At 43.8% G+C, this 26,728-nt stretch overlaps 1 protein-coding gene across 2 annotated transcripts in view; it reads right to left on the bottom strand.

The window, feature by feature from the left end:
• Stard13 (StAR related lipid transfer domain containing 13) overlaps positions 1-23,966 on the bottom strand; it is a 213,665-nt gene extending 189,699 nt beyond the window's left edge. Inside the window, exon 1 of one of the 2 annotated variants that reach the window (XM_051162822.1) lies at positions 23,752-23,966. In XM_051162822.1, coding sequence (XP_051018779.1) covers positions 23,752-23,875 — 124 coding nt within the window. In that variant the 5' untranslated portion in view covers positions 23,876-23,966. The remainder of the gene's footprint in view (positions 1-23,751) is intronic. The other variant, XM_051162824.1, reaches the window with a different exon arrangement.
• Positions 23,967-26,728: the final 2,762 nt, after the last annotated feature.

Below are 26,728 nucleotides of genomic sequence, written 5' to 3'. Positions count from 1 at the left end.
TCACAGACTCCACTGACAAAGAACACTAAGACAGACCCTGGATTCTTCTGAGCAATTTCATAAAGCTTTTCCTACTGCTGATGGAAACGGACACCGGGCAAAGGGAAGCAAAACAAAACAACAGAGAGACAAACACATAAACACAATACTTCGCAATGGCCGACAGCTGGGTCTCAGAGTCAAAGTGTGCTTGGCAGGTGTGTACAGCACTGTGAGGAAGCTAGCCCCATCATGTGACACACTCAGAGTCAAAGTGTGCTTGGCATGTGTGTACAGCACTGTGAAGGGCCTAGCCACATCATGTGACACACTCAGAGTCAAAGTGTGCTTGCCATGTGTGTACAGCACTTTGGAGGAGCTAGCCCCATCATGTGACACACTCAGAGTCAAAGTGTGCTTGGCATGTGTGTACAGCACTTTGGAGAAGCTAGCCCCATCATGTGACACACTCAGAGTCAAAGTGTGCTTGCCATGTGTGTACAGCACTGTGAGGAAGCTAGCCCCATCATGTGACACACTCAGAGTCAAAGTGTGCTTGGCATGTGTGTACAGCACTTTGGAGGAGCTAGCCCCATCATGTGACACACTCAGAGTCAAAGTGTGCTTGCCATGTGTGTACAGCACTGTGAGGAAGCTAGCCCCATCATGTGACACACTCAGAGTCAAAGTGTGCTTGGCATGTGTGTAGAGCACTGTGAAGGGGCTAGCCCTACCACATGACACATGGACTTAGCACTGTACGGGGCAAACCCAGAACATGTCTTTTTACACCCTCCTAATGGTGATAATTACTACTCTAAAGTGAGCAAATCCACATTTGTGTTCAAGTTCAGCATGTTACTTGAGAATACTCAAAAGCATTTGCTAAAGGGGTGTGAACAGTGTAGACTCTTGAAAATCCATCTGTGTGAGTCTATTACCCAGCATTGCCCATCTGGGACATTCTTCAACAACAAAAGCCCCCTGTGTCCAGGGTGGGGCATCATACCTAACTTAGAAACAGGATTTTTTGTGAATATGTTTTTCTCCGGAACCAACTCCATCAAACACAAACCCCAAACTCAAATTGAACAGAGTGAATCTGACAAAGTCAAAGAGATCAATAAAACCAAACTACAAATTGTTTGTGAAAACAACTTGAAAACACTCGGGTGGATTCTTCAGGAGGAGGAGGTTCACACATCCTCCCCACAGGCCACTTCCTATGATTTTATTCCACTTTAAGGAAAAGACATTACAAACCACTGCTACAATGTGTGTGTTTACAGAGGACTAAGGTGTCTGCGTGCCTGAAATCTACAGCTCTGTGCCTCCCAGGTGCCTTGGAGGTCACGGTCAGTCTACATCCTCACCGTGTTTTCTCCTAAAACCTGCTGCTCTGGATACGGGTGCTTCTCCAGGCTGTGGAGTGAAGGCAGCTATTCCTACCTGCCCTTTGTTCTTGTACCCTAACGCTGGCTTCACTGCCATTCATTCTCCCTCCCTCCCTCCCTCCTCCTCCCCACCAGCTACAAGGGGGAAGGATGCCGTGTCTAGGTTCTGGGTTGGTTGCTTATCTCAGGCAGCTTGCTGTCCCTCTCGGCATCTACTGGAGTGACTGTGTTATCAGTGCAGCAGATAATCACCAGCTTAAGTGAAGGCTCAGCTGAACTTATCTTGAGCCTTGGCTTTGGCAACCAACAGGAAAAGGGTTTTTTGGGTCTTCTGCTTCCTGTCAGCAGCTCTACCATCAGAAACATAGCCCAAGTATGCGATACAAAAAGAAGACATAAAATATGGAAAAAATCAAACAAATAGAAACTTTTAGTTGGAGATGGGCTTTTAATTTTTTTGAGACAGGGTCTCTCTGTTGTAAGGTGTGCGCCATCACCTCACGCAGCTCGGTGTTGTTGAAACTGAAGCCTGTTCTGAGGGTCGGTGACAGAGGAAAGCAGCTCAGGGGAGAAACATATGCAAGTGCTTATGGAATACTGGATGCAAAGTAGCCCAGATAGGAATTGTTAAAGCAAATGGGATGGGGCGTGGGGCTGGGAGATAAAGGGTAGCTTAGGAGGTTAGTTTTCTGCCCAGCCCAGTGTACTGGCATATTAAAAATCTAACAGGTTTTTGCCCTTTATTGATATGGTAAGAGGTTAAATAAATATCAGCTGCAATAACTATAGGCTATAATAATAAACATTAACAGCCTTCTTATTTTCAACAACAGCTTGGTGTGGGCTTTTGAACTCTTTTCAAAGTTTTGTTTTGTTTTTAAATCTCAGGAACTTTATTTTATTTTAGGAGAAAGAGAGGGAGGAAAGGAGGGAGAGAAAGAAAAAGAAAGACAGGAGAAAGAAAAAGAAAGATGGGGGGTTGGGTGGGCACGGCAGAGAGAGACAGACACAGACAGACAGACTCATTCTGTAGCCCAGCTGACTACGAACTCACTGTTAGCCCAGGCTGACCTTGAACTCTAGCAATCTTCCTGCCTTCCCGAGTGCTAAACCTGTGGGTATGTTTATTTTAAAGAAAATTTAAAGTTATTTTAAAGAAAATATTTAATTATCTTCCCTTTTCTTTCGATCTCTTTATCAGTGGAATCAAACTATGCAAATATTAAATATCAAAGGGAAAAATAAGCCTGGATGCAGGGAAGAGCGATGGAGGCCCAGGTTACTCGCACTGCCTCCTGGGATAACTGTCTGACCTCACTAGGCCACGGCCCCACCCCCACCTCCACCTCACCCCCACCCCCACACGCACCACCTCACCCCCCCCACCCCCTTACCCCCCAGCTCACCTCCACCCCCACCGCCACCTCACCCCCACCCCCACCGCTACCTCACCCCCCCACCCCTACCGCCACCTCACCCCCCACTCCCACCTCCACTTCACCCCCCACCCCCACCTCCACCTCACCCCACCCCACCCCCGTGAGAAGCCTGACACTGTGAGAAGCAGAAAGGTGAAGCTAACAGAATTAGAAAACATCCACTTCTGAAGAGTGTGAGCTTTTCGGTGCCCCTCCCTTTCCTCTGAGAATACCATCACTGTACTCAGCGAGGTCACAGACCTGCTCTCCCTCACAGAGCGACTGGGAGTCACAGGACGCAGAACACCATTTTACATAAGTAACTCGAATAAACAGGAAATCTCCCTCAGAGCACCTGGCACCACTCTGGCTCTTTGCCTGGGTTCGCAAAGGCCTGCAGAGGTTTGTCCAAAGCACTTTATTCCCTTTAGCTCAACACCTCAGGGTCCACCAAGCCTTAAAGAGATGGTCAAGATGAGAGGCTACATTTGAACTGAGATGTCATCTTGGCTTGTTTTGAGGAAAAGTAATGTCAGTCAGACATGACAGTCTTATCTGCCATGTTCCCTGGCTTACACTATTGTCTTTTGGCTTCTTCCTGTGCTTGATTAGCGCGGGAAAACGTGAGGAAACCATGCTCAGAGCATCCGTTTAGGGATAAAGTGGTATTTTTGAAGAGGGACTCTGGATTGATTATCTCTTAATTTCCTAAAACACACCTTTCAAATGTAGCCTGCCCGATTCTCCTCACTAATTGTGTGCTTTAAAAAGGCATCTCAGGGGTTGGAGAGATGGCTGAGAGGTTAAGAGCACTGTCTGTTCTCCCAAAGGTCCTGAGTTCAATTCCTAGCAACCACATGGTGGCTCACAACCATCTACAATGAGATCTGGTGCCCTCTTCTGGCCTGCAGGCGCACGTGCGGGCAGAGCAGTGTATACATAATAAAACAATAAATCTTTAAAAAAATAAAAATAAAAATAAAATAAAAAGGCACCTCAGCGTGCTACTTTTATACTAACACCCGGTTATCAATAAAAGGACTTTGCCAAGAGTGTCTGTGGGATGCTGTGTTGGCCGCTGGTGGGTCGGCCTGCACAGCCTTTCATTCACAGAGGCTCTGTGCAGCAGTTTTCTCCATGCAGCAAATTCAAATTTTGCTTTACAGATTTTTATGAAAATGTTTTTTTCTTCCTGGTAATTTTAATCTTTGGTTGGTAGAATTCATGGACATAAGACCCAAGAATACAGAGGACTCATGGGAGTTCTGTCAGCCTATCAACGCCTGACTTACTGAAGGCAGCTATGAGCTCTTGCCCAGATTCCCCTACTTGTAGGACTGTTGGCTGGGTCAAACAAACAAAATGAATGAAATCATGACCCACTAAGATTATAAGTATTATTTTTGCTGAGATATATGCTTGGTACATAGCTGGCAAAAATAAATAAATAAATAAAAGCAGTTTTTGCAATAATTCCTGATGGTGTGCGTAAGAAAATTGGGTATTTATGAGAGCTTCTGGTTTAGTGCACTGCATAGTATATGTGAATGTTCAGCAATGTTATATTTTTAATATAGTTCATAAATAATAGCTATTTATATATCCATTATCACCATCAAAAAGATTTTTCTTCAGAGATCATACTGATGCCCTGCTTAAAACTTTTTCATAATGCTTTCTGGAGTATATTTTACAAGTATATGTGGTATCTATGGATGATTTTCAGTAGACAACATGTTTTTATCATTGGAAATGAATAAATAAGAATTTTGAAGAAAGGGAAACTCGTCCTTTCAGCCACATTGTAAAGGTGCCCCGTCTCTGTGCTGTGCACTGGGCTTTCTTTAAGATCATTACATCACTCAAGGTCAAGTCAGGTGGGAAGAAGGCAACTAATCTTTGGTAATAAAAATTGAAATCACACCAGAATTGAGTAAGAACTCTATTCCGGTATGGCTCAAAGCTGACAGTTCCCAGAGAGGAGCTTCTACGCACTGTTAGGGTGAAAGGCAAGGCTGTGATGTCACTTGCATGTAATATCTCAGTGTCTCTAGAGATCTGTCTCATTTTGGCTGGACCTTGTTTAATTCCCTACGTGTTTACTTTTTACAAGTGGCCTCTCCGGGGTTCTGTGGCTTGTTTCTTTCCTACAATAAAGGGTTTCTGTTTGTGGTTTTTAGATTAACCGGGAGGTTAGTGTAATCATAGTCTCTGACTTGTTATGAAGTAGTTTATCAGCTGGTTTAAATCCAAGTTATAGCACTCTTCATCTTTAAGAAGCCAGGCCAGCAATCATATCACATTGTAGGGTCTAAGGATTTCATATAAAATAGGAGTGTGAACAGCACTGCTCCCAATAGGTCCTTAGGGGAAAATAAACTGATGCAGATGGCATGCTTGGCAGGCCCTGCTACCCAAAATGGGGACCCAGTCAGTAACTCTTGAGGGCTTTGCTAGGCTCTCCATTGCAGAAAGAAATGGACAAATCCATTCATCTTTCCGAGAGATAAGGGTAAGAGGAATGTTATGAGACAGACAGGACGTTGTCTCTCCCACCATCGTAGCAGCTTCCCAAATTTAGCCCATGATTCCCTTGGGGTCACAAGTACAGCATGGCTGTTTCCCACATTCCAAGCTGAGGACCGGGGATCACAACAAGATGTGTGTGTGGGGGTGCACAGTGACTGAGCACTGGAGGTGGGATCAAGCTCCACATTGTTTGCACTTGTTTTCTACCATGAGTCTCTTGCCTTTCATATGCAGATACTTTGTGATGCAGTGCTCCCATTCAATGCTTCTAATCAAGAGAGCCACAGAGCATCTACTTCATGTGTGTCACGTTGTTATTGCCCTGGTGACATTTGAGAGGCCCTCGGGCGACCATGGATGTCTGAGGACTCCAGAGAGCAATCCTATGTGAACACAAAGGGTGAGTGTTCCGCCACAGCTGTTCAGTGCAGACTCTGGAGTAGGAGCTGTGCACCATGAATGAGAACGTTTCTTCTAGCTCCCCTCCCCTCCCCTCCCCTCCCCTCCCCTCTCCTCCCCTCCCCTGGACTCTTGTCAGTATGTTACAAACATTAATTCAGCTTTCTATGAGGCGTTGAACTAATGCATAATTAAATTTAAACACTACTAGGAATATAGTAAAATTATATGATTATAACGCTCCTTATAATAAATTTAAGATGTCATTAACAAGTACCAACTTTCTGGAAGAATGTATTTTATCTTATTGTTTTTATTTACCCAGTACCTAGTATACAGGCTATTAATAAATGTTTGCAAATTAATACATGTAGCTGCTGAGGCATTGCTCGGATCTCCTTTTCTGTTCTTTTCTTTTCTTCTTCTTCTTCTTCTTCTTCTTCTTCTTCTTCTTCTTCTTCTTCTTCTTTCTTCTTCTTCTTCTTCTTCTTCTTCTCCTCCCCCCCCCCCCCCCCCCCCCGCTCATCCTTCTTTTGTTTTTTTTTGAGACAGGGTTTCTCTGTGTGGCTTTGGCTGTCCTGGACTCACTTTTGTAGACCAGGCTGGCCTCGAAGTCACAGCGATCCGTCTGCCTCTGCCTCCCGAGTGCTGGGAATAAAGGCGTGCGCCACCACCACCTGGCTCAATAAGGGAACTTTTAAAAGTAATTATTGGCTAAAAGCCTCCCAAGAAATAAATCAAGAAGTCATATTAAGTAGTCTACAAAGCTGCTGTAGTTCAGAGCTTGAATTCATGGCACTCACTTTAACTTCAACCCTGTCAATCCAAGCAACTGCACCCAGGCTTGCAGTGCAGAGGCCCTGAGCTCCTTTGTGGATGTTAATCCAGCAAGAGCCATTTCTACAAGCCACGGAGGATCTCATGCTCTTTGCCATGATCCATGTGAAAGTAGTTCTTGAACAAAGTCATTTTAAAAGTATAGATATGAGGGCCGGAGAGATGGCTCTTCCGGAGGTCCTGAGTTCAATTCCCAGCAACCACATTGTGGCTCACAACCATCTATACTGGGATCTGATGCCATCTCCTGTCAAGCAGGCATGCATGCAGATAGAGCACTGATATACATAAAATAAATAAATATTTTTAAAAGTATAGATATGAGCCTGTAGAGATTGCCCAGTGGCTCAGAGCACTGCTTGTTCTTTCAGAGGACCCAGATTAAATTCCTGGCACCTCCATGGTGGCTCACAACCCTCTGTAACTTCAGCTCCAGGACAATTGACACTCTTTCATGACACTAGGTATGCACTTGGTACACAGATACACATGCAGGCAAAACATCCACACACAGTTTTCTAAAAGCATAGATATAAAAATTAACATGAGCTTGTGAAAAATTCACATATTTACAGGTAGATAAACTTGACTTACGATGAGACCACAGGGCTATGTCCAAATGACCTATCAGGGTTTGAAAACATCAAAAGTTAAAAATTCTTGTAATACACCTAGCCTGCCTATCATGCTCGCATCGAGAATACCTTAAATATGTTCGGTTACATTAGCCTATGTTTGGGCATAAATATAAAGAAGAGTCGGTTTAATAATGAAGTCAGGGCTACTTCACACACACACAGAGATATTTCAAAGAAATGGCAGATGAGAAAACCAAGTACCAATATGCAAAACGAACAAACTCCAACAACACTGGCAATAGCTTGTTGTCAAGGATGGGTTGTTTGAACACCCAGGATGGTGTGTGTGGCTAGAAACTCCAGGTTATAGCTGATGCTCGGCATCTCAAGAGAGAGTCAGCCTACGTGCTACTAGCTCAGGAAAAAGGGGAGCGGGGAATCAAAACTTGTAGAGTGGTTTCTACTGAAGGCATGTCACCACACCACCAGAAGGTCATGAAGCTGCCAATCACCTATGATCCAAATTTACTTAAGAAGAAGCAGGAAATCTCCTATGGGCAGAAGACGAAGTGTAAGACCCATGGCTGGCCTGCCTAGCGCATCTCAGCTCATTCTCCTGCTTCTACCTAAGTCTTAGTAGTATGGAGGGATTCCGGATGCAGTCTCTTGCCTTTCTTTGCATGCAACCTGTCCTTCACAGAGTGCAATTTATTTGTTTGTTTGTTTATTACATAGACAGTGTTCTGTCTGTATGGACACCTGCACGCCAGAAGAGGGCACCAAATCTAGATGGTTGTGAGCCACCATGTGGTGGCTAGGAATTGAACTCAGGACCTCTGGAAGAGCAGACAGTGCTCTTAACCTCTGAGCCATCTCTCCAGCCCACAGAGTGCGATTTTAAGGCTCCCCCTCTGCCAAACCCTCTTCATCCTCAGTGGCTTTCTCATCCTAAGGCCACGATACTCATCCCTGAAGGTTAGGCTATGTGTCCTTTCCACGTTTTTATTCTCAATGAGGGGCACAGCAGATGATCTGACACAGGATGTTCATTCAATACTTGTTATATTTAAGCATAACTTTTGGCGTAAATCTTTCAATTGGGGTATCTGAGAGTCCAATTGTTTAGTTAACTCCACTTAAGATGTTTCCAAGTGAATGAGCTAAAATAATTTTTCCCATTGTGTAACAAAGGGCTGGTCAACATTTTTTTTTTCATCCTTCATCAAGCCCTAGGCCTTAAAACTAGAAACTAAACATTTTGTGTGTAGCTGCACAAGGCTGGCATTTCTGGGGAGCTCCAAAGTCTCTTGCTTACACTCTTGACTTGGGCTCTCTTTCCTTCCCGTTTTGATACCCAGTCTATGGTTCTGTTTATCCACGCAAACTGCCCAAGATACCAGGAATCCCAGCCCTCACATCCAAACCAGCGCCCCTCCGGTCTCCAGTTCCTTGACATTTCGTGTTCTTCGTGATATTTATAATGTTCACACAATGTGCTTATTGTTTTCGATCTCAGCCAGTCAAACGGAAGCCATGCGAAGGCACCGATTTTGTCTGTTGTGCTTAATACTGAGTGGCCATAAGCTGGGGCAATGTTTCTCTGCTGGGTGCTAATTTGCTGAATAAATTAAGGGAATGAGAACCTTGGTAATATCCTGAGAATACAGTTATGATTTTGGAAATTTTTTCTTTAAGCCATGTTGCTTTCTCTAGTTCCTTTATCATACCAGAAAATGGCTCCCAAGGAACGTTTGCATTTTAGACAGAGGATTAATAAGAAATTTAGTTAAATGTCAACTATGGCTTGTCCATTTTCTTCACCTCCACCTGATGTGTAACAATTTCCTCTAAAGACAAAACTCCATATTCAAGGCAAAGCTCCTAAGGAACAGGATGTTCTAAAGCAAGGTGAAGTATTCTGTCAGGCGAAGTAAACAACACAAAAGCTTCAGGAAGTCCCTGAAACTGACCAGATTTTCTAGGACCCTTCCTATCCTACCTTATATATGTAGTAAAGGCTCTTGAAAGAGTGTCTCAGGGGAGCCAAGCTACCTGGAAACCAGAAGATCAGCTGCTTATAAGGAGCTCAGATACCCCTAGATGCCTGAAAAATATGTTCATCAAGCTGTTGAGCTGCTTCTGGGTTTTATGAACCATTATTCATGCTGAGGTGGGCATGCCTTTACGTCGTTGATGTTCCTCTAAGCAACATCTCACCTATACTCCGAAAAGTAACTTCAGTAAAGCTCATCCCATCAAGTTAGATTGTATTTACCTCTGGGCCGTGGTGGTGCACGCCTTTCATCCTCAGGAGGAAGAGGCGGGTGGATCTCTGAGTTCCAGGGCAGCCTAGTCTACAGAGTAAGTTCCAGAGAAACCCTGTCTCAAGAAAACAAAAAACAAACAAACAAAAACAAAACAAAACAAAACAAAACCCAGATCATATTCATGCCCAGAGGTTGCATTTTCTTGGTGGAAATAGTATCCCTCAGCCTGTGAAAACGTCGTTTTTGAAAAGGCAGCAAAAGTCTCTATGTAGGAACATCCTACCAGGATGTCTGGGCATAAAATAAGAAAGGAAGGGTAATGTTAGGCATAGTGTCTGGCATTCAGTAGGGCACACTGCAGGGTAGCTGTTACTGGAATGATACCAGTAACGCATCTTGGGATGAGAACACGGGGCCTATCTTTTGCATTCCCTGGAACTAAGCTGGAGATGGATGGATCCAAGCGCTGATCCAGGAGACCTTCTGCCAGTGGTCCTGTGGCTTACGCTCTAAACACTGACAACAGTGCTATGACCATTTCAGTTACTACAGACTTAGTACATGCCATCTGGAATATAAAACTTGTTATGGATGTTCTGGGAAGCAGCCACACACCTCATATTGCCCTTGTGGTCAGAAGCAGGTACACAAAGCCACTGTCACTAGCTTCCCTTCATGGGTCACCACTGTGCCCACCTGAGGGCCAGCCAGGATCCTATAGTCCCGCAGGCCACCTGTGATGTGATGTCGGTGTGTGTGAATAGTCAGAGGATCTTAGGTGATCCGGGCCAAGAACAAACAAAGCACTCTTCTTTCTTTCTTTTTTCTTTTTCTTTTCTTTCTTTCTTTTTCTTTTTCTTTTCTTTCTTTCTTTCTTTTTTCTTTTCTTTCTTCTTTTTTCTTTCTTTTTCTTTCTTTCTTTTCTTTTCTTTTTTCTTGTTTTTTTTGTTTTGGTTTTTTGAGACAGGGTTTCTTTGTGTAGCCTTGGCTGTCCTGGACACACTCTGTAGACCAGGCTGGCCTCGAACTCACAGTGATCCACCTGCCTCTGCCTCCGAAGTGCTGGGATTAAAGGCGTGCACCACCATGCCCAGCTGCACTCTTCTTTCTTTCTTTCTTTTTTTGAAATATGTCAGAGAGCACTTGGATTTTTTTTTAAGATTTATTTTTTATTACTATGTATACAATGTTCTGCCTGCATGTACACCTGTATGCCAGGAATGAGGATCAGATCACATTACAGATAATTGTGAACCACCATGTGGTTTGCTGGGAATTGAACTCAGGACCTTTGGGAGAGCAGTCGGTGCTCTTAACCACTGAGCCATCTCTCCAGCCCCCTGCACTCTTATTTCTTAAAGATGTGTTTATTTTTTATTTTATGTAAATGAGTGTTTTGCCTGCTTGTATGTACTTGTACCATGTGCATGCAGAAACCAGCAAACACAGAAGAGGGCATCAGATCTACTGGAACTGGAGTTACAGATAGTTGTGAGCCGCCGTGTGAGTGCTGGGAACTGAACCCAGTCCTCTGCAAAAGTAGCCAGTGCTCTTACCCACTCTTTCTTTAGTCATCTCTTCATCCCCAAGCTCTTATTTTCCTAATTGTACAGAAATAATCACCTTTTTTTTTTTTTTTTTATACTGGCAAACAAGTAGTTCTAGGTACAGCTGCCATTGGTAAAGGAAAGTGTTAACGTATGCAACGTGTAAGATCAGAGTCTATCTGCATGGACACTCTTTCTAAGACAGACGGGCATTATGACAAAATTAAGTTGTTGGCAGACAGAGTCAGAAAATCCCTGGTGATAAATGAGAGGCTTTATTTTTATTGCTAATTTTCTTTTCTGGGTAAGCACCACAGGTGACCACAGCACAGGAAATAGCGTCAGTGGTATAAATAGAAATGATTTAATGAATTAATTTGTTATGGACATTGTAAAAATAACTAAATATTTCATCAAGAAGCAGCTTAATTAAGAAGATTCAAAACACATATCTGGAGGTGTAAAATGCCAAAGGTTGTGCTTTGTCCCAATTTCCTGAAATGCTTTAAATATAGACATTAAAATATTAGCTTCAATGTATGTAATAAATAAATTATAGTCATTTTAGGTCTGTGACAGTCAAGGGCAATGCTAGACTCAGCAACACTGAAAAGGAACAGTCTTTGGAAAATGAACTTACAAAGCAAAGCTTCCTCATTCTGTAAGGGCCAGTGTTCCACTAAGTCCACAACTACTTATCACGTAAGGCCTCGTGCAAAGTTAAAACGGAGCTGAGTTATTTTTTTTTTTTTAAGAGTTTCAAAATGTGAACACCAGAAGCAAGGGGCAGGGACTGTGTGTGTGCTGGGGGAGGGGGTAGGATAACAGATTTCTGTATAGGAAGCTTACCTGCCCCTGAGACCAAGCAGCCCAGCATGACCGCCATGCAGGGCCCGTGGGTGCATGTGTGTGTCAGGGGTGGGGTGGGGGGCGTGCATAGAATAATTGTCAAGAGTGGGTTCTCTCCTTCCGCCATGGAGGTCCCGGGGATTGAACCCAGATCCTCAGACTTGCAGCAGGTGCCTTGGCCTGTGAGCCTTGTTGTCCACTTGTACAGGTTTTAGGGGTGTTTTCAAGCCCGAGGCCCTGCCATATTGTCTCCTCATTTTTTTCTCTGATTTTGGCAGACAGAGTTCCCATTCTAGAAGGTACCTGTTGTGAGATCATGCTGCAATATACTAAGAGACCAAGAACTGCCTACGATGGATTTCATGGACAGCCCGAGCTGTCCTCCAGCCTCCTTGCCTCTCTCATATCTCAGACCATCGCCCAGAATCCACACAGCAGGGGGATTAAACAAAAATAGGATGCTTATTTAGCTCTTTAGCCTAATTACACAGTTTCACTGAGAAGCTAAAATGGGACCTTAGAGGTTAACTAGCTCAACATCTCTCTCATTTTAATCAGATTTTCATCAAATTCCACTTAAGCCAAGGGCATGTGCCTGATTCTTGGCTGTATACTTCCAAAGTCAATAGTAAGTTCTACAGACAATTCTAATTGATCATGACTCGAAAAGATAAAATACTCACACAATCAATGGATGTTAAAATACAAATGGGTCTGATTAGGATGCTGCCATCCACACTGACAACATATTTAGCATTTAACTATTTGAGTCTTTGTCAGGATAAGGAAAGGAAGACTAAGGTCCTAACCACTGGCCCTTGAGAGACTCAAACATACAGGAACTAGCAGATGAATCCAGCATCGAACTGACCTGGAAGGTGCCTGACAGTTACTGCTAAAAGAATCTTGTTATCATCAAGATCTTATGTCTCTGGCACTTTATACCTCAGATAATGTTTTTCCTTAAATTAGCACTTATGTATTATCTACTGAGGGACAGACATGGAATGGACTTTTTTCTTTTTGTAGATAACTTAATTCTCCTAACAATGCAGAAGTGTGTACTTTGCTTAGCCACCCTTTTGACAACAAGGAAACTTAAGACCACTGAGGTGACTTGACCCCAAACCTACACCTTATTAGCAGAGTTAAGATTCAAATTCAGACACACTGCAGCTTCCACAACGAGATGTTTTCTATGCTTCGTTTTTTGTCTTTTGTCGCATGCGCGCGCGTGTGTGTTTTATTTTGGGGGGAAGTTGCAAGGTACCAGGGGCTGGGGAGATGAGTGGAATTGGGGTGCATGATGTGAAACTCCCAAAGAATGAGTAAAAAGAGGAGGAGGGGAGGAGGAGGAAGAGAAGAAGGAAAAGGAGACAGAGAAGGAGAAAATTCAAACTCAGGTCATCTTAGCTCCACCAGCTGCTAGAAGAACAGGATGTTGTTGCCCAGGATCTGTCACACACCAATACCATCAACTGCTCCACACCGCATTCCATCATTTTATGATCCAAGAGGGGAAAAGCATATATTGGGACACCAAACACCGCTCCCAGTACTACAGGCATGGTTATGACAAATCGTCCTACGGCCTGGTAACTGAATAGTGATGATTTCACACATCCTATACAGCTGTACCTTGGTGTGGGATGTCCCAGACAGCTCCTGTCCCTCTTCCATCGCTGTGACTCAGCTCTGGAGAATTGAAAGTCGGGTTCTCGCATCACTATTGTTTGTTTTTTAAGAGCTAGAAATCCAAGAGTTTTTTTTTTTTTTTTCTTCAGAAAGAATAAGACAGCCTGTAAGACCTACTTGAAATACCAAACGCTTCTCTCTAAATGTATTTTCACTCTATTCCTCTTTTTCTACAGTGTTTGTACTGTTCTCTTGCCACTGACAGAATATCTCTTGCCATAGATCCCAAGGCCAGGAAGAAAGATAGCTCGTTGTGGCTAGGAAAGGTATGATGTTTGTCAGTGCTTTCCAAGATCACTGTAATGAATATCGTTCATGTTAGGGAAGGGAGGGAGGCATTGCAGCTTCATCTTCATGGTTATTATGATGACCCGTACATCCTCATGAGAGATTAGGGTATAATTTAGCCTTGCTATAGTTTCCAAGTGAGACCGTACATTTGCATTTTGAGGTGGCTGTTCCAAAAAACAAAATTTGAATTTTCACAGAAAAACACTCTCAAGGCATCTGAAAGTTTTCTACTTTATCCAGAGGGAGACTGAGGAGTAAGTACTAGGACTCTCCAATGTGGTGCAACTGTTACAGAACGCGCTCATTTGTAGGGGTTCCCCAAGATGGATGGTTGTCAGCCTTCCTCATGTGGCAGCCCTTTAATTCCTCAGGTGGTGACCCCTCAACCATAAAATTATTTTTGTTGCTATTTCATAACTGTAATTTTACTGTTAGAATCCCAATGGTCTTAGACAACCACTGTGAAAGAGTTATTAGACCCACAGGTTGAGAACCAGTGCTCTAAGCTGTTTTTATTCATTTAAAGAAAGAAACGTTCAAAAACACCTCATATGCTGTGATGTAATATAGATAACATAACCTATTGTGGACATTAATCTCAGCATAGAACCATACTGTTGCTAAAAATGTGACTAAGGAGAGATCTGGCCCGAGAGTGTGAGCCATTCAGCATGGTGTCTGCAGACGCTATACTGAGCAGTTGTTGCAAGCGCCATACTACCCTTCGCCATTTCTGGATGCTCACTCCACTTCGGGCCAAAACATGAGGTAAGTGACTTGAGCAGCAGAATAAAGTGCACAGGCTTTGCAGGAGAGCAACTGTAGAGTAAGGTTCATATCCTGTAAGTCTGTCCCCGTGTGCTTTGACGAGGATGTCATGCTCAATACATACTTATTGGCTGACGGCAGAAGTGACACAGATGTTTGCCCTTCAGCTCCACTGGCTGGCTGAAAGCCTCAGGAATGTTGTGATGCCGTCCATGCCACTTCTATTTTCATTTTGTAATAGCATACATGTGGGTTGTGAGCCTTGCCTTTAAGGCCTGGGCCGTCTCTCCAGCCCTTGTGATACCGTACATACATTTGCACAAGGACAGAGTATCCTTGTGCACGACTCTCCAGAAAAACCGCAAGGTCACTGGGCAAAGTTTTCTCGATAAGCATATCATGTTTAACATAAAAATTTAAAAAGCACAACAGAGGAGAGAACGTGTTCTGAGGCTACAGATCGTTGACCGTTCACACACATGCACACCACAGGGCGTGTGGGATGGTTTTCTGGAGGACTTTCAGACATGACCAGCAACAAGCATGGCTGTTTCTCTGTGGCTATTGCAGGACACTGTTCACCCCAAGGGCTCGCCTAAGCATTGCAGTCAAGCTAGGCCAAGGTGAAGCTAATCTTTTTGTTTGTTTGTTTGTTTTTCGTTTTTCGAGATTTCTCTGCGTAGCCTTGGCTGTCCTGGACTCCCTTTGTAGACCAGGCTGGCCATGAACTCACAGAGATCCGCCTGCCTCTGCCTCCCGAGTGCTGGGATTAAAGGCATGCACCCCCATGCCTGCCCAGTTAAGCTAATCTTGAAAACAGAACTTTAGGCTGTTGGTTACCTGTTTTCCTTCGAGACATTTTGTCTCTACCAACATCTCTGTGGGTAAAGTATAACTGGCAATGTCAGTTATTGAATGCAGAATTGGAAAAAGTCAATATATAGGATCATCCCAACTGAGCTTTGATTACACTATTCCTATCTGGCATAAGACTCTCATCCTGTTTTACACAGGGACCCTACAAATTACAGCGAGGAGAGAAGGCTTGGTGCTAAGACCTCTTGTTATTTCATTACTATATTTTTCTAATTTATAAGTGTAGGATGGGGGAGAGCTTAAGAATTCATTCCTCCATTGTCATGTGTCATTATCTGCAGGGTCTCTTTAAAATATGTATATTGATGCTAGGTCAGGAAGTGTATGTACTGTAATAAAATTCTGATTCTAACTAAAAAAAAAAAAAGAATTCATTCCTCCTCAGATATCTACATCTATATATCTATAAATATATGACATATAAAGAGATTAATATTTATAATTATATAATATGTATTAGGTATAATAAATGCATACATATAAACACACACACACACACACACACACACACACACACATACACATATGTTTCTCAAGATAGGGTTTCTCTGGGTAGCCCTGGCTGTCCTGGAACTTGCTTTGTTGACCAGGCTAGCCTCAAATTCTGATATTCCCTGCCTCTGCCTTCTAAGTGTTTGAGTTAAAGGTGTGTGCCACCACACCTGACTCCTCTTGATAATTTAAAAAATATTGCTTAAAATGTTTTATTTTATTATGTAATATATATATATATATATATATATATATATATATATATATATATATATTTTTATTTTTTTATTTTTTATTTTTTTTGCCCGAGACAGGGTTTCTCTGTGTAGCCTTGGCTGTCCTGGACTCACTTTGTAGTCCAGGCTGGCCTCGAACTCACAGCGATCCACCTGTCTCTGCCTTCCAAGTGCTGGGATTAAAGGCGTGCGCCACCACACCCAACTAAAAGGACTATATTATTTTTAAATTTATCAACAATTATAGTGTCATATGATTATATCTTCCATAAAAGGTTATTCATTATAGTATGAACATCTTACTGAAGGAATGAAGAAGTTGGGACAAGATTGCTAATGTTTTAGTAGTGCCCCTAAGAATGTATTGCTCATGTATATTCATATCTAATTGCTCTGTTCTAAATAAGGAAAGTCCTAGAATGGCCCCTCTCCTTATTAATATTCACTTTCTAAGCAGCCCTGCCCAGTTCCACAGGCTTCTGGAGTAGTGAGATGTTGATAACTTTAAACCTATTTCTTTTATTAAAAATTTTAATTTCTTTATTAATTTTTTACATATATATTAATATTATCACACATATATACAATAAACTACCTACAGCAAGAAGAACCACAAAACAATCAGGAATTATATAAATGTTACATAGATAGTGTTTTGGCTATTTGTATTGGCAATCTTGAAGAAAACATCTTTCTTATCTTGGTGAGTCTAAAATTCTGAATGTAAATCAATATGTATCATATTTCATCTCTGTATACTTAAGACTAAAAATGTCTTAACCCCTAAACAACTAAGCTTAGTTGTAAAACTAAACTATCTGGTTTTCAACCCCATCAGACACTTGATAAGGAATAAAATTAATTACCTGAGTATATAGGGAATACAGGTTAGCAGCTTCCCAAATGAGAAGATGACAGAGACAATTTGCTGTTTAAACAGTCACCCAAAATTCTCTGTAGCATTGGAGCATCATCTTCAGCCTTCTGGTTCAATATATCCTACAGACATATTTGTGGGGCAAGAACTATTGAGGAGTTGCTTACTTTGTCTTGGCAGAGTTTGGTCATTGACTGTCTGCTTGCAAAATTGCCCATTTTTAGGCAGAATTCTGTCTGTGGTAGAAATGAAGGCATTTTTCCCAGTGGCTTGTTTGCCACATTTGAAGCCATCTCCATAAGGAGGCTCTTTGATGCTTATTATCTTCTTTGAGGTAGGCTGGGTGTTGCCAGGAGTTAACTTGTCTCATTGTAAATGTATCTTTGAAATAATAAAAATGTCTTTAAATGCCATATTCTGTAGGTCTCTGGGGTTTTTGAAGACCTTATCCAACTATTTTACCTTATCTTTCTATAGAATCATATCTATCTGTTATACGTAGGATGTATATTCTTGTGACAAAAGTAGACAGGTAATTGCTATGACCATGATTTAGAGAGAAAACAAGGTTGGTCTCAGGGATGTCTCTCTGCTCTTTTATCTCCCATTCTTAGGTTTGGAGATAGGGGTTGAAAAGAAAGAAGGGGGAATATAGAAATATATAGGGATGGTAGGACAAAAAAAAAAAAAAAAAAAAAAAAAAAAAAAAAAAAAGATTAATGAATCTACTCTGCATCTTAATTCCTTAATTGTTACAATGTTATTTTTAATTCACTGCTATGGATTATGTATATAGATGCAAAATAAGTTTAACTTTAGATACATTGGTATAGATCATAGAATTCAAATGTAAGGTTATTCTTCACACACATTAGATATATGTCTACTCTAATATGTGGTATTGTACCCACACAACTCAATCACAAAGCAAGGCTTACTTCCAATACTTTGAAGGTGCTATTGCAGGCTGGTTATGATGAGTAAATTATAAACTCTATTTCTTTAGCTTTGCTTTTCATCTCAAAGCTGGATTTGCAACCCAATTCTGGCTTTTGCATGTCTAATAGGCACTTCAGAGTTCATGTGGCAGAACTCTGAAGTTCATGGCAGAGAGCTTTTTGTTCTTCCTGCGTTCATGCAAACCTGGCAGTGGTCCTGTCTCAGCCAGAAGCATCTCCCCCCATTACCTTTTCCTACCCAACCCTACAGGTCCTCACTTCCTTGTTTCCAGCAACAAGTTGGTCAACAATGGTGTCTCCACCTCTGAGGCACCTCACCTATGTCCCTTTCTACCACCTCTCCATCCATCCTTTTCCACCACCATCATCTTCATTCCTACCTGGTTTGTGTCTTAGCTGTTCCACTGTTGGTAGCAACTACTCCTTTTTCTCTTCATAAGGTCCATTTTAGATGCAAATCCAAGTTTCCCCCATAGCAAGCCCACCCTAAGCCTATAACTTGATCCTGGCAATGTGGATGACATCATTTCTTCTCACTTTCTTCTTCTTCTTCTTCTTCCTCCTCCTCCTCCTTTTTCTTCTTCTTCTCTTCCTCTCCTCCTCCGTCCGCCTCCTCTTTCTTCTTTTTTATCACTATTGCGCAGCCGCTGCTGACTTCTCTGCTTGCTCTAGCTCTATAATAGGATGAACTCATTCTCATTTCACTTAAGCAAAACTTTGCTTTTGTGCTTGCAGTGGAGTTTGAGTATCTTTTGGCCAAAATGCATGCAGTGGTTTTTTTTTTTTTTTTTTTTTTTTCAGATTTTGAAATATATTTACATATAAACATCTTACGGATGGAACTCGAATCTAAACATAAAAGAAGTTTCTCATGCTCCATATGCATGTTATATGTGTCGCCTAAATAGAATTTTATACTAAATGTTTAATACTTTCATGCTTGATAAAAGTCTGTATCTCACAGCTAAAAGAGCCCGGAATCTTCTGTACCTTAGGGATGCTGAGGAAGTTGTAAGGTACACACATTTGACTGCCATGCATCGTGTGAGGACAGGTGGCATGTTCTACCTATGGCCTCCTATCAACACTTTCTTTTTTTCTTTTTTTTTAATTCGGAGGTTGGAGCATTTCAGATTTTAAGTTTTAGATTCAGTCTGCTCATTTTGAACCGCAGTACATTAATTATTGTGGGGAACTTAACATAAATCAGTGGTTCTCACCCCCAGCTGCACACGGTCCCACATCTGAAACAGGGTGCCGGGGAGGGGTTTGGGTACTGATGCTCTGAAAGGCTGCGGTGGAGGTTGAGGGCTGTGCTCTAGCTGATAAGCCCTTTTTGGATTTTGTCATTTGACTTACATGTTTTTGTGTCAAGATTAAGCAGTGACAGCAATGACAAAACCTCGTGAGAGCAGCATGCCAACTCTTCATGCTGGAGTGAGAGTCTGGAAAGATAGCAGACCATGAAAAGAATCGGCTAGGGCCATCCGGTCCTTGTGACGTCATGGCATGCAGTTAGATTTTAATAAGGGACGTTTAATGGGCCGTGCTTTATTCTCCATCCGGCTTTGCACTGAAGTCCCAATCTCTGTTTACATCATATCACGACAGAACACTGCTCTTGACTTTGAGACTCGAGGAACCTGTCTTAACAAGAACCCACTGAAACCTGGTGGACTTAAGGTTTGTAACACAGCTGAAACTTTTTAGTGTTTTAAGTTAGTATATTCTTGGCAGCAGTTTAACTTCCTCGGAGAAATGATTTAACATGAGGCTATTAGAAAAACAAAAAAACAAAACACAAAAGACTTGGTATCGATTAACACACAAGCTCCCTAAATATTGTCATTCGAACAAATGTGAGGGACTCAAACACACTGGTGGACTTTTGGTATGAAGGAGAAGGAAGCCTTGGGAAAAATCACTGGGATTTTCCTCAATCATTAACATTTGAAAAGTAGCTCAAAGCGCTGCGGAATGCCAGAGGGCAGTGGGTGTGCTTTGCCTTAAAGAACTTAATGAGGCTCTGGGCACAGAGATGAGGCATCACCAGTCATCCGCAATGGCTAATGGGAGAGCTTGGGGACCCAAAGGCCCTGTCACTCACCTACCTGGAAGAAATGGTAGTTCATTTAGAGTTTACAGCTGCCTTAGGTCTGGTGATGGGCGGGGTGAACACCTACGAGCCCCAACAAGCAAACTGTATGACTATTGATTTGTTTTAAGCCTCTATAAGCTAATACACCAGCCATCGCTGTGGAATGATTTGAGAATGAGCTTGGTTAGGTGCAGAGGGTTAGCCTGGCTTGTCCTGGAGAGAAGTTTTTGTTAAGGCTTTTAAGTCCAACTGCAGGAACATAATGTCTCAGCCAGTCCCCATATTTTCTAAAAGCCAAGGACATGGGCACAGATGCCCTCTAGCATTATCTGAATTTGAATCCTGCTTTGAATACACCAACTTCGTCTTTTGGGAAATAAACAATTACTACTAACGAACATGGACGTGACAGATGAGAACTCTTGCTGGTCCCGTGGAAATTGGAACTCTGGTGGAGAGGAAGCATGCATTGGTAAACGCGCCTGTCTAGTGGGAGCTCCGTCAGCTGTTACTGGCCACAGAACTGGCAAGCCCCGGAAGGAACTCCCTGGTAGTAGTGCTCTGGGCCTCTCATTACTTGCTTCATCTACATCACTGTGACCTATGTTAAGAAATGTGTTTTTCTCATTAAGTATGATCACAGGGCACAGAGACCCTCAGGCTTTGCTATGCTTATACTGTATTGTATTAGGTCTCAAACTCAACAAATGGCTGAGGGGCCTATTAACATATCAAAGCTGATGCTGGCCACCAGCTTCTCCCAGCATCCTTGTGTCCCTACCTGTTACAGGGTCCTCCTCCTGGCTGGCAAACCTGATCCCTATCCTAAAGTTCTCCAGGGGCTGGATGGGTTTCCCTTCCCTTAGTTTCTCTGATTTCTGTAAAACCCCAGACATTTTGGGTACTTGATCCTTTCTTCTCTTGGTCTCTTGGCTTCTGCCTCTCCCCTCTCCTCTTCTCCCCATGTGACCCTGTTCAGCCAGCTGGTCCTGTTCATTCTGGACTCTTCCTTAATGTCTATAATAAGAACCTCAACCCCTTAGAAGCAGTCATGCCCTCCTTTTATTTCTCTTTTTCATTCAGTTGTATTTCTTTTTTGCTTGTCTGTTGAGTTGACAGGACAACATTTTGTGAAGAACGCAGAAGTAGAAAATGGGTTTCCTAGCTGGGCATGGTGGTGCACGCCTTTAATCCCAGCACTTGGGAGGCAGAGGCAGGTGGATCACCGTGAGTTCGAGGCCAGCCTGGACAACCAAGGCTAATACAAAGAGACCCTGTCTCGGGAAAAAAAAAAAAAAAAGAAAGAAATAAAGAAAGAAAAAGAAAAAGAAAACGGGTTTCCTTAGATCCCAGTACCTTCAGATTCAGAGCACCCTGGCCTACCAACACAAGTCTTGCTACAAAGTTCCCTCAGCACCAGTCCACTAGGTTGGAGGAGAAATGCCTAACAAGCTAAAGAAAAGCCGGTGCAAAACTTTTCATAGAAAAGAAAAGAAAGAAAGCAAGATCAAATTGCAAACAAGCAAGACTGAGGTCCCAGTGTCCCTCCTGGTGTCCCTCCCGGGGGTAGATGCTCTCTGGGGGACATCCCTCTGGTCAGCCATTCTAAAACCATGAACTGAGCCTTGTAAAGATGACTTTCACCAGTGGAAAGCACATTCCCCCGGAACTGATGCCAACATTAATAACTGAAGTATTTCAGTGTCTTGTGGCCAAAGTTCCATATTTTAGCTACTTTAGCAAGAAAACCCAGGGCAATCGATTTGCATCTAAAAGCTCCTTCATGGTTTGGCCTGGTTTTGTGCCAAGCAGCCCAACAGCTCAGAGAAGCAGGAGTTGAAGTCCACTGTTTACAGGGAATTGCTTGGTCCTAGCTGAATAATCTTCTGGCATTTGCTGTTCACAGAATGGTAAGAAGATTATGCGCAAGCAGATATTAGTACTTACTAAGCATTTTAAAACCTCATACTAATATTTTATAAATTAATTGCGCTGCTCTGACTGAACTCTTACACTTAGCATTCTGGTGTTACTTTTAGCCTTAATATCTAACTTTAAATTCGTGGTCTTAAAAATCTCTGCCTGCCTTTAACCGCAACGTCTAAGATGTGTGTGGACAGGCTCTTTGAAGTCTTTACAAAACTGTGTCTTCCAAGCTTTCCCTTTGGACAAGTTGTAGTCATGGTTAGTCTCAGCTACAAAAACTTAACAGCCTTGGCAACTCTCCTGCAGAGCCTTCTTGGTCCCTAGAGCCACGGACTTAACAAACTCCACAGAGCTAAACAACAGATGCTATCAAAGAGTCAATTGCGCACAGCTTCAGAAACTAGGAAGCAGCAAGCTCACTGGCTCACAGAAGTTTCCTGACACCATCCATCATTCCACGGGTTGTCTAACACAATATGAAAACAAGATGCACTCGGGTCCGGTGGGTTGTATTATTAACTGTTACTCACTAGGGTCTGCCATGTGTCTACAGGTCTTTAAAAATCAGCAGTCAAAACTACCCGGTGACCACAATTTATTTCTGGGTCCCCGACTGAAAAGTCTGTTTATTTCTTGGGTGTTTACTAAACGAAGCCACTGTACTGGACAGAAAATATGAGTAAACATTTAAACCTTTCTACACCGAGTGTCGGAATCGTTCAAGATGCCTTCTTGTGACTTAGTTTGATAAGGGCATTTTGCTCAAAGTGACCGGGGCTGCGGGGGCGAGCATCTGACGCAGGAGGCTTTCAGGTACAAGAGAAGGTGTGCCTGTGGTGGCCTGGCTCTGAGGGCAGACTAGCTGGGGGCGGGTTGTGAGGGGGAATGGCGGGAGTGGGGGGGGGGGATGTGGCAGCCTGGTTCTGAGAGCAGAACACTAGCGGCAGACCCATTCCGCAAGTTAAACAGCAGAAAAGAGGTGTCCAAAGGTCAAATCTGTTTCACCTGCAGCATCTTTTCCTTCTACCAAGCTTTATACCTTCCTTTCTAGAATTCTCTTCCACTCCAGTGGATGCCTACTACAGGCGAAGACAAGTCAAGATTATCTCAGAAACCTTTCCAATCGCACCGCATAATTCCTGAAGCATCTTCCCACAGCCCCCACCGGGCAAAGGAGGCCTCTGCCCCTGAGCCTGGCGGTGGAATCAGTGACTTTGTCTTACTGGACAGGTGTAATGCAGCGACTACAGGGCAGGGGAGCCCAGACAAGCACTCACTGTGCTTGTGGCCCCACCAGGAGATGATGGGTCCCTGTAGAACTGATACACACCTGAGGCCACAATCCAAGGGCTTGGTGTGGCCTCTTAAGGACCCATTGGCTAGGAATAAGCACAGCCTCTCCCCCTTGCTAAGTCTTTCTCTAGAAGTTCCCAGTATGAATACACTGAATCCCAAAGGCATGGCGTGGCAGGCAGCTGTTTGCCTTCACCAACTATTCACCTGTCTACCTCCAAAGTTCTGGTCTCTCCGCCACTACCGTACACTCTTGCCAGGTCTCGCCGCCCTTGCCGGTACTCAGGGGATAAGCCACGTGGAAACGCCAAGCTGGGACACAGCCACCAGCTACCTCTGCGCCGAGCGGAGGAGGAACCTGCTGTCCGCGCACAGCCCAGCTGTCAGGCACGGTGCCCGACCTGGCTGGTCCAAACCCGCACCCAGGGACCCACAAGACCGACCTGCCAGCCGCCGCTCGCGGACGTTCCTCCACAGCAGATCCCAGGCTCTGGCGGTGGAGTTCCGCAGCTGCTCGCTCAGCGACCTCCGGAGCGGCTTGTGCACTGCTCTGCGTGGACTGCTCATCTCAGACGCGTCCTCATGGCGCGGAAGAACCTGGCCGCCGCCACTCACGCCACCGGGAGTGCTGGGACGCTCGGCCACGCGGGACCCGGTGCGCCCGCCAGGCGCCCTGCCAGGCGGCCTCTGCGCTCCGCTGCCCCCCTCTCCGCTTTCCTGCTGTGTCCTCCCTCTCTCCTTCCCTCCCTCCCCCGACTCCTCCCTACACCCTAGCACAGCAAGACAGCCCGCCCCAGGTCTTTCCCTCTCACCCCAAAGTTAGGGACTGTGCTATAGTCCTCCTGTTTCCCGGCTCTCCCCATCGCTCGCCATGCCCACTCTGACAGGGAGAGCTTTGATACTTCAGCAGTTAGTGCCCAAGTCTCTCAGGGTTCTTAGTTTAAGCACTGAGCCAAGCTGACCACGGTTTCTTTGAGTTATGCAGTACCTTCCTGGTTCCATCAGCGTGAAATAATTTTCAGAGTACAAGCTACAAGCTACAAGCTACAGTGACCATGAAGTGGACTGGGGAGCCAACATATCTGTACTCCGCCAAAGAAATAGGAATTATAAGGAGGGGAAATGGAAACTAAAAGGACTTTTATTTTCCTAACCAAAAGTACACAGTAAACATAAAATTAGAAATTAACACTGATTATGCATGAAAGTGAGAGCGAATTAATTGTGCTGGTTTTAAACAAATACACCATGGCTTTTAGGAAAACGATTGTCTTTTCCCTTGTCCACGAGGTGATGACTGACCAAGTTTCCTGGACTTCAAAGTTTTCATTCGAGAAGGCTGGTGGATCACAGCTGTAATTCCATCGTTCAGGGGGCTGAGGCAGGAGAATTTGGAGTGTGTGAGGGCAGCCTGGGCTGCTCTCTTAAAACAAGACAACCATACATACATACATACATACATACATACATACAGTCAATGTAGGTTCGTAGATTGTTAGATATGGTAGATAAAATAAAAATTAAAAGAATCCCAGGCAAGGACCAGAGTACCCAAGGCCTGTCCTTCTGAGGGTATCTTGCAAGGTTTTATTTGTAAAGTGTTTTAAGGGTATCAGAGAAATTATACTATTTGATATAATTCAATGACATAATTAGCACAAGCCACATAAAATTTGATGTAACTGAAAGTACCTCAAAAGAAAATTTCTGATTCTGTTTGTTTCTGAAAGAGGGTCTGGCACTGTAGCCCAGGCTAGCCTGAAGCCTACAATGTAGCCCAGGCTGGCCTCAGTCTCTCCAGTGATGGGGTTACAGTACATGCCACCACACCTCGCCAGAGAATGCCTAGATTCTTGCAGTTGTTAGTTTCTCCTCTTTCTTCCTAAGTGTCTTTCCGACTGCCTAACAAACTATTTCCACCCTCTAGATGTCCTGTGGGAAGCTTAAAAATTCAAGTCAACAATTTGAGCCTTTAGTTTTGTAAATTACTTAGACTGGAAATTAAAGCTAACTACACAACCTCTGCTGAGGCTTACTTGTTTAGAAGGAATGCCCTCCAATGATTTATACTGCCCTAGCAGAACAGGGAGAGGGACCATTACGAAGACGATCTTTTATATTAACACATTTCGTTGTAATAGACATAAACATGTCCACAGTTGAAGCACATTTCAAAATGAGCTAGAAAGCCTTGCTGAGCATTTTTGGTCTTAGTAAATCTTGGAAGATGAAGCAAGAAGGCATAGCCTAGAAGTGGACTTGAATTTATGGTAGCCGGTACCAGACTAATCCAGACTGCCCTCTGGACTGGCACCAAATGCCCTGCTGATTACATCTTCTGTTTTGTGTGCTTGTAAGATGCTTATAACTGCGCATCTTACAGTTGCTGCAATAAGGCATAACAATTACGGAAAAGCTGACCCTCAAGAGCTCCCAGTTGAACTGGAGCCAGTGTGCCACATCACATACATGTAGAACAGAACAACACACAGCCAAGCCATTTCAATGATATATGAGCTGCGAAAAGCCTGGACCCTAATGCTTTTTTCCTCATCCTAATAAGCGTGTGTGTGTGTGTGTGTGTGTGTGTGTGTGTGTGTGTGTGTGTGTGTGTGTACCCTGCCTTAGGAGTTTTTCTTAAATGATGGATTTGAACACAGGTCCTGGCACTGAAGATTTGTCTAGTTCTGCCTGTTGGATGGTCGTGAACTGGGGGCTGTCACGGAGAAGCCAGACGATCTGCTCAGGACAGGTGCTGCCCAAGTAGCTTGTGCCACACAGTGTGCACAGCCCTGCAGGAGCCAGCTGCTGCTGTTGGAGGGAGTCCCACAGCCCAGAGCGGCTCAGTCTACCCAGGTCCATGCTCATCCTCCACCACGTCTGTTTCCAAGCCCTCCTCTCTCATGGGGACGGCAAGCCAGGGGAAATAAAACGTCACCTACTTCAGATAAGAGCAATCCCTGGCCTGTCTGCCGTCAAGCTTACTCTCCTGTCCTATCACATCAGAAGAGAGGTTTTTCTTCCTGCTCAGGACCCAGTCGCACCCTGTCCTTTGCTCTCTGGCCCTGCCTGTGCCTTGGGAAATCCGTGGCTCCTGTTATTTCTTGTAAGTCCTCCTCTCTGCTGCTCTAGCTAACCTAAGCCAGAAGCCAACAGAAGTCCCGCTAGAAAAGCAGAGCAGCTTGGCTTCCTATCTCTTGGGATGTGGGTCTCCCTGATCCGCATGGCACTCTTGCCTCCTCCCTGGCTCACTAAAGTACCCAGCTCGTGTCACCTGGAATGGCTGCTTGGTCAGTCTACAGGTGTTGTCCTCTCTGGAGCACTCAGGCCATTGGATGCTGAACATCCTATTCCTCCTGTTAGAATCCCATCATGTTCGCAGCATCCTCCTGGAGGCCCCACACGGCTAGTCTCAAAGTT

Source organism: Acomys russatus, chromosome 19 (genome assembly GCF_903995435.1).
Source record: "Acomys russatus chromosome 19, mAcoRus1.1, whole genome shotgun sequence".
Lineage (NCBI taxonomy): Eukaryota > Metazoa > Chordata > Mammalia > Rodentia > Muridae > Acomys > Acomys russatus.
This window is presented reverse-complemented; position numbering and strand designations above follow the sequence as displayed.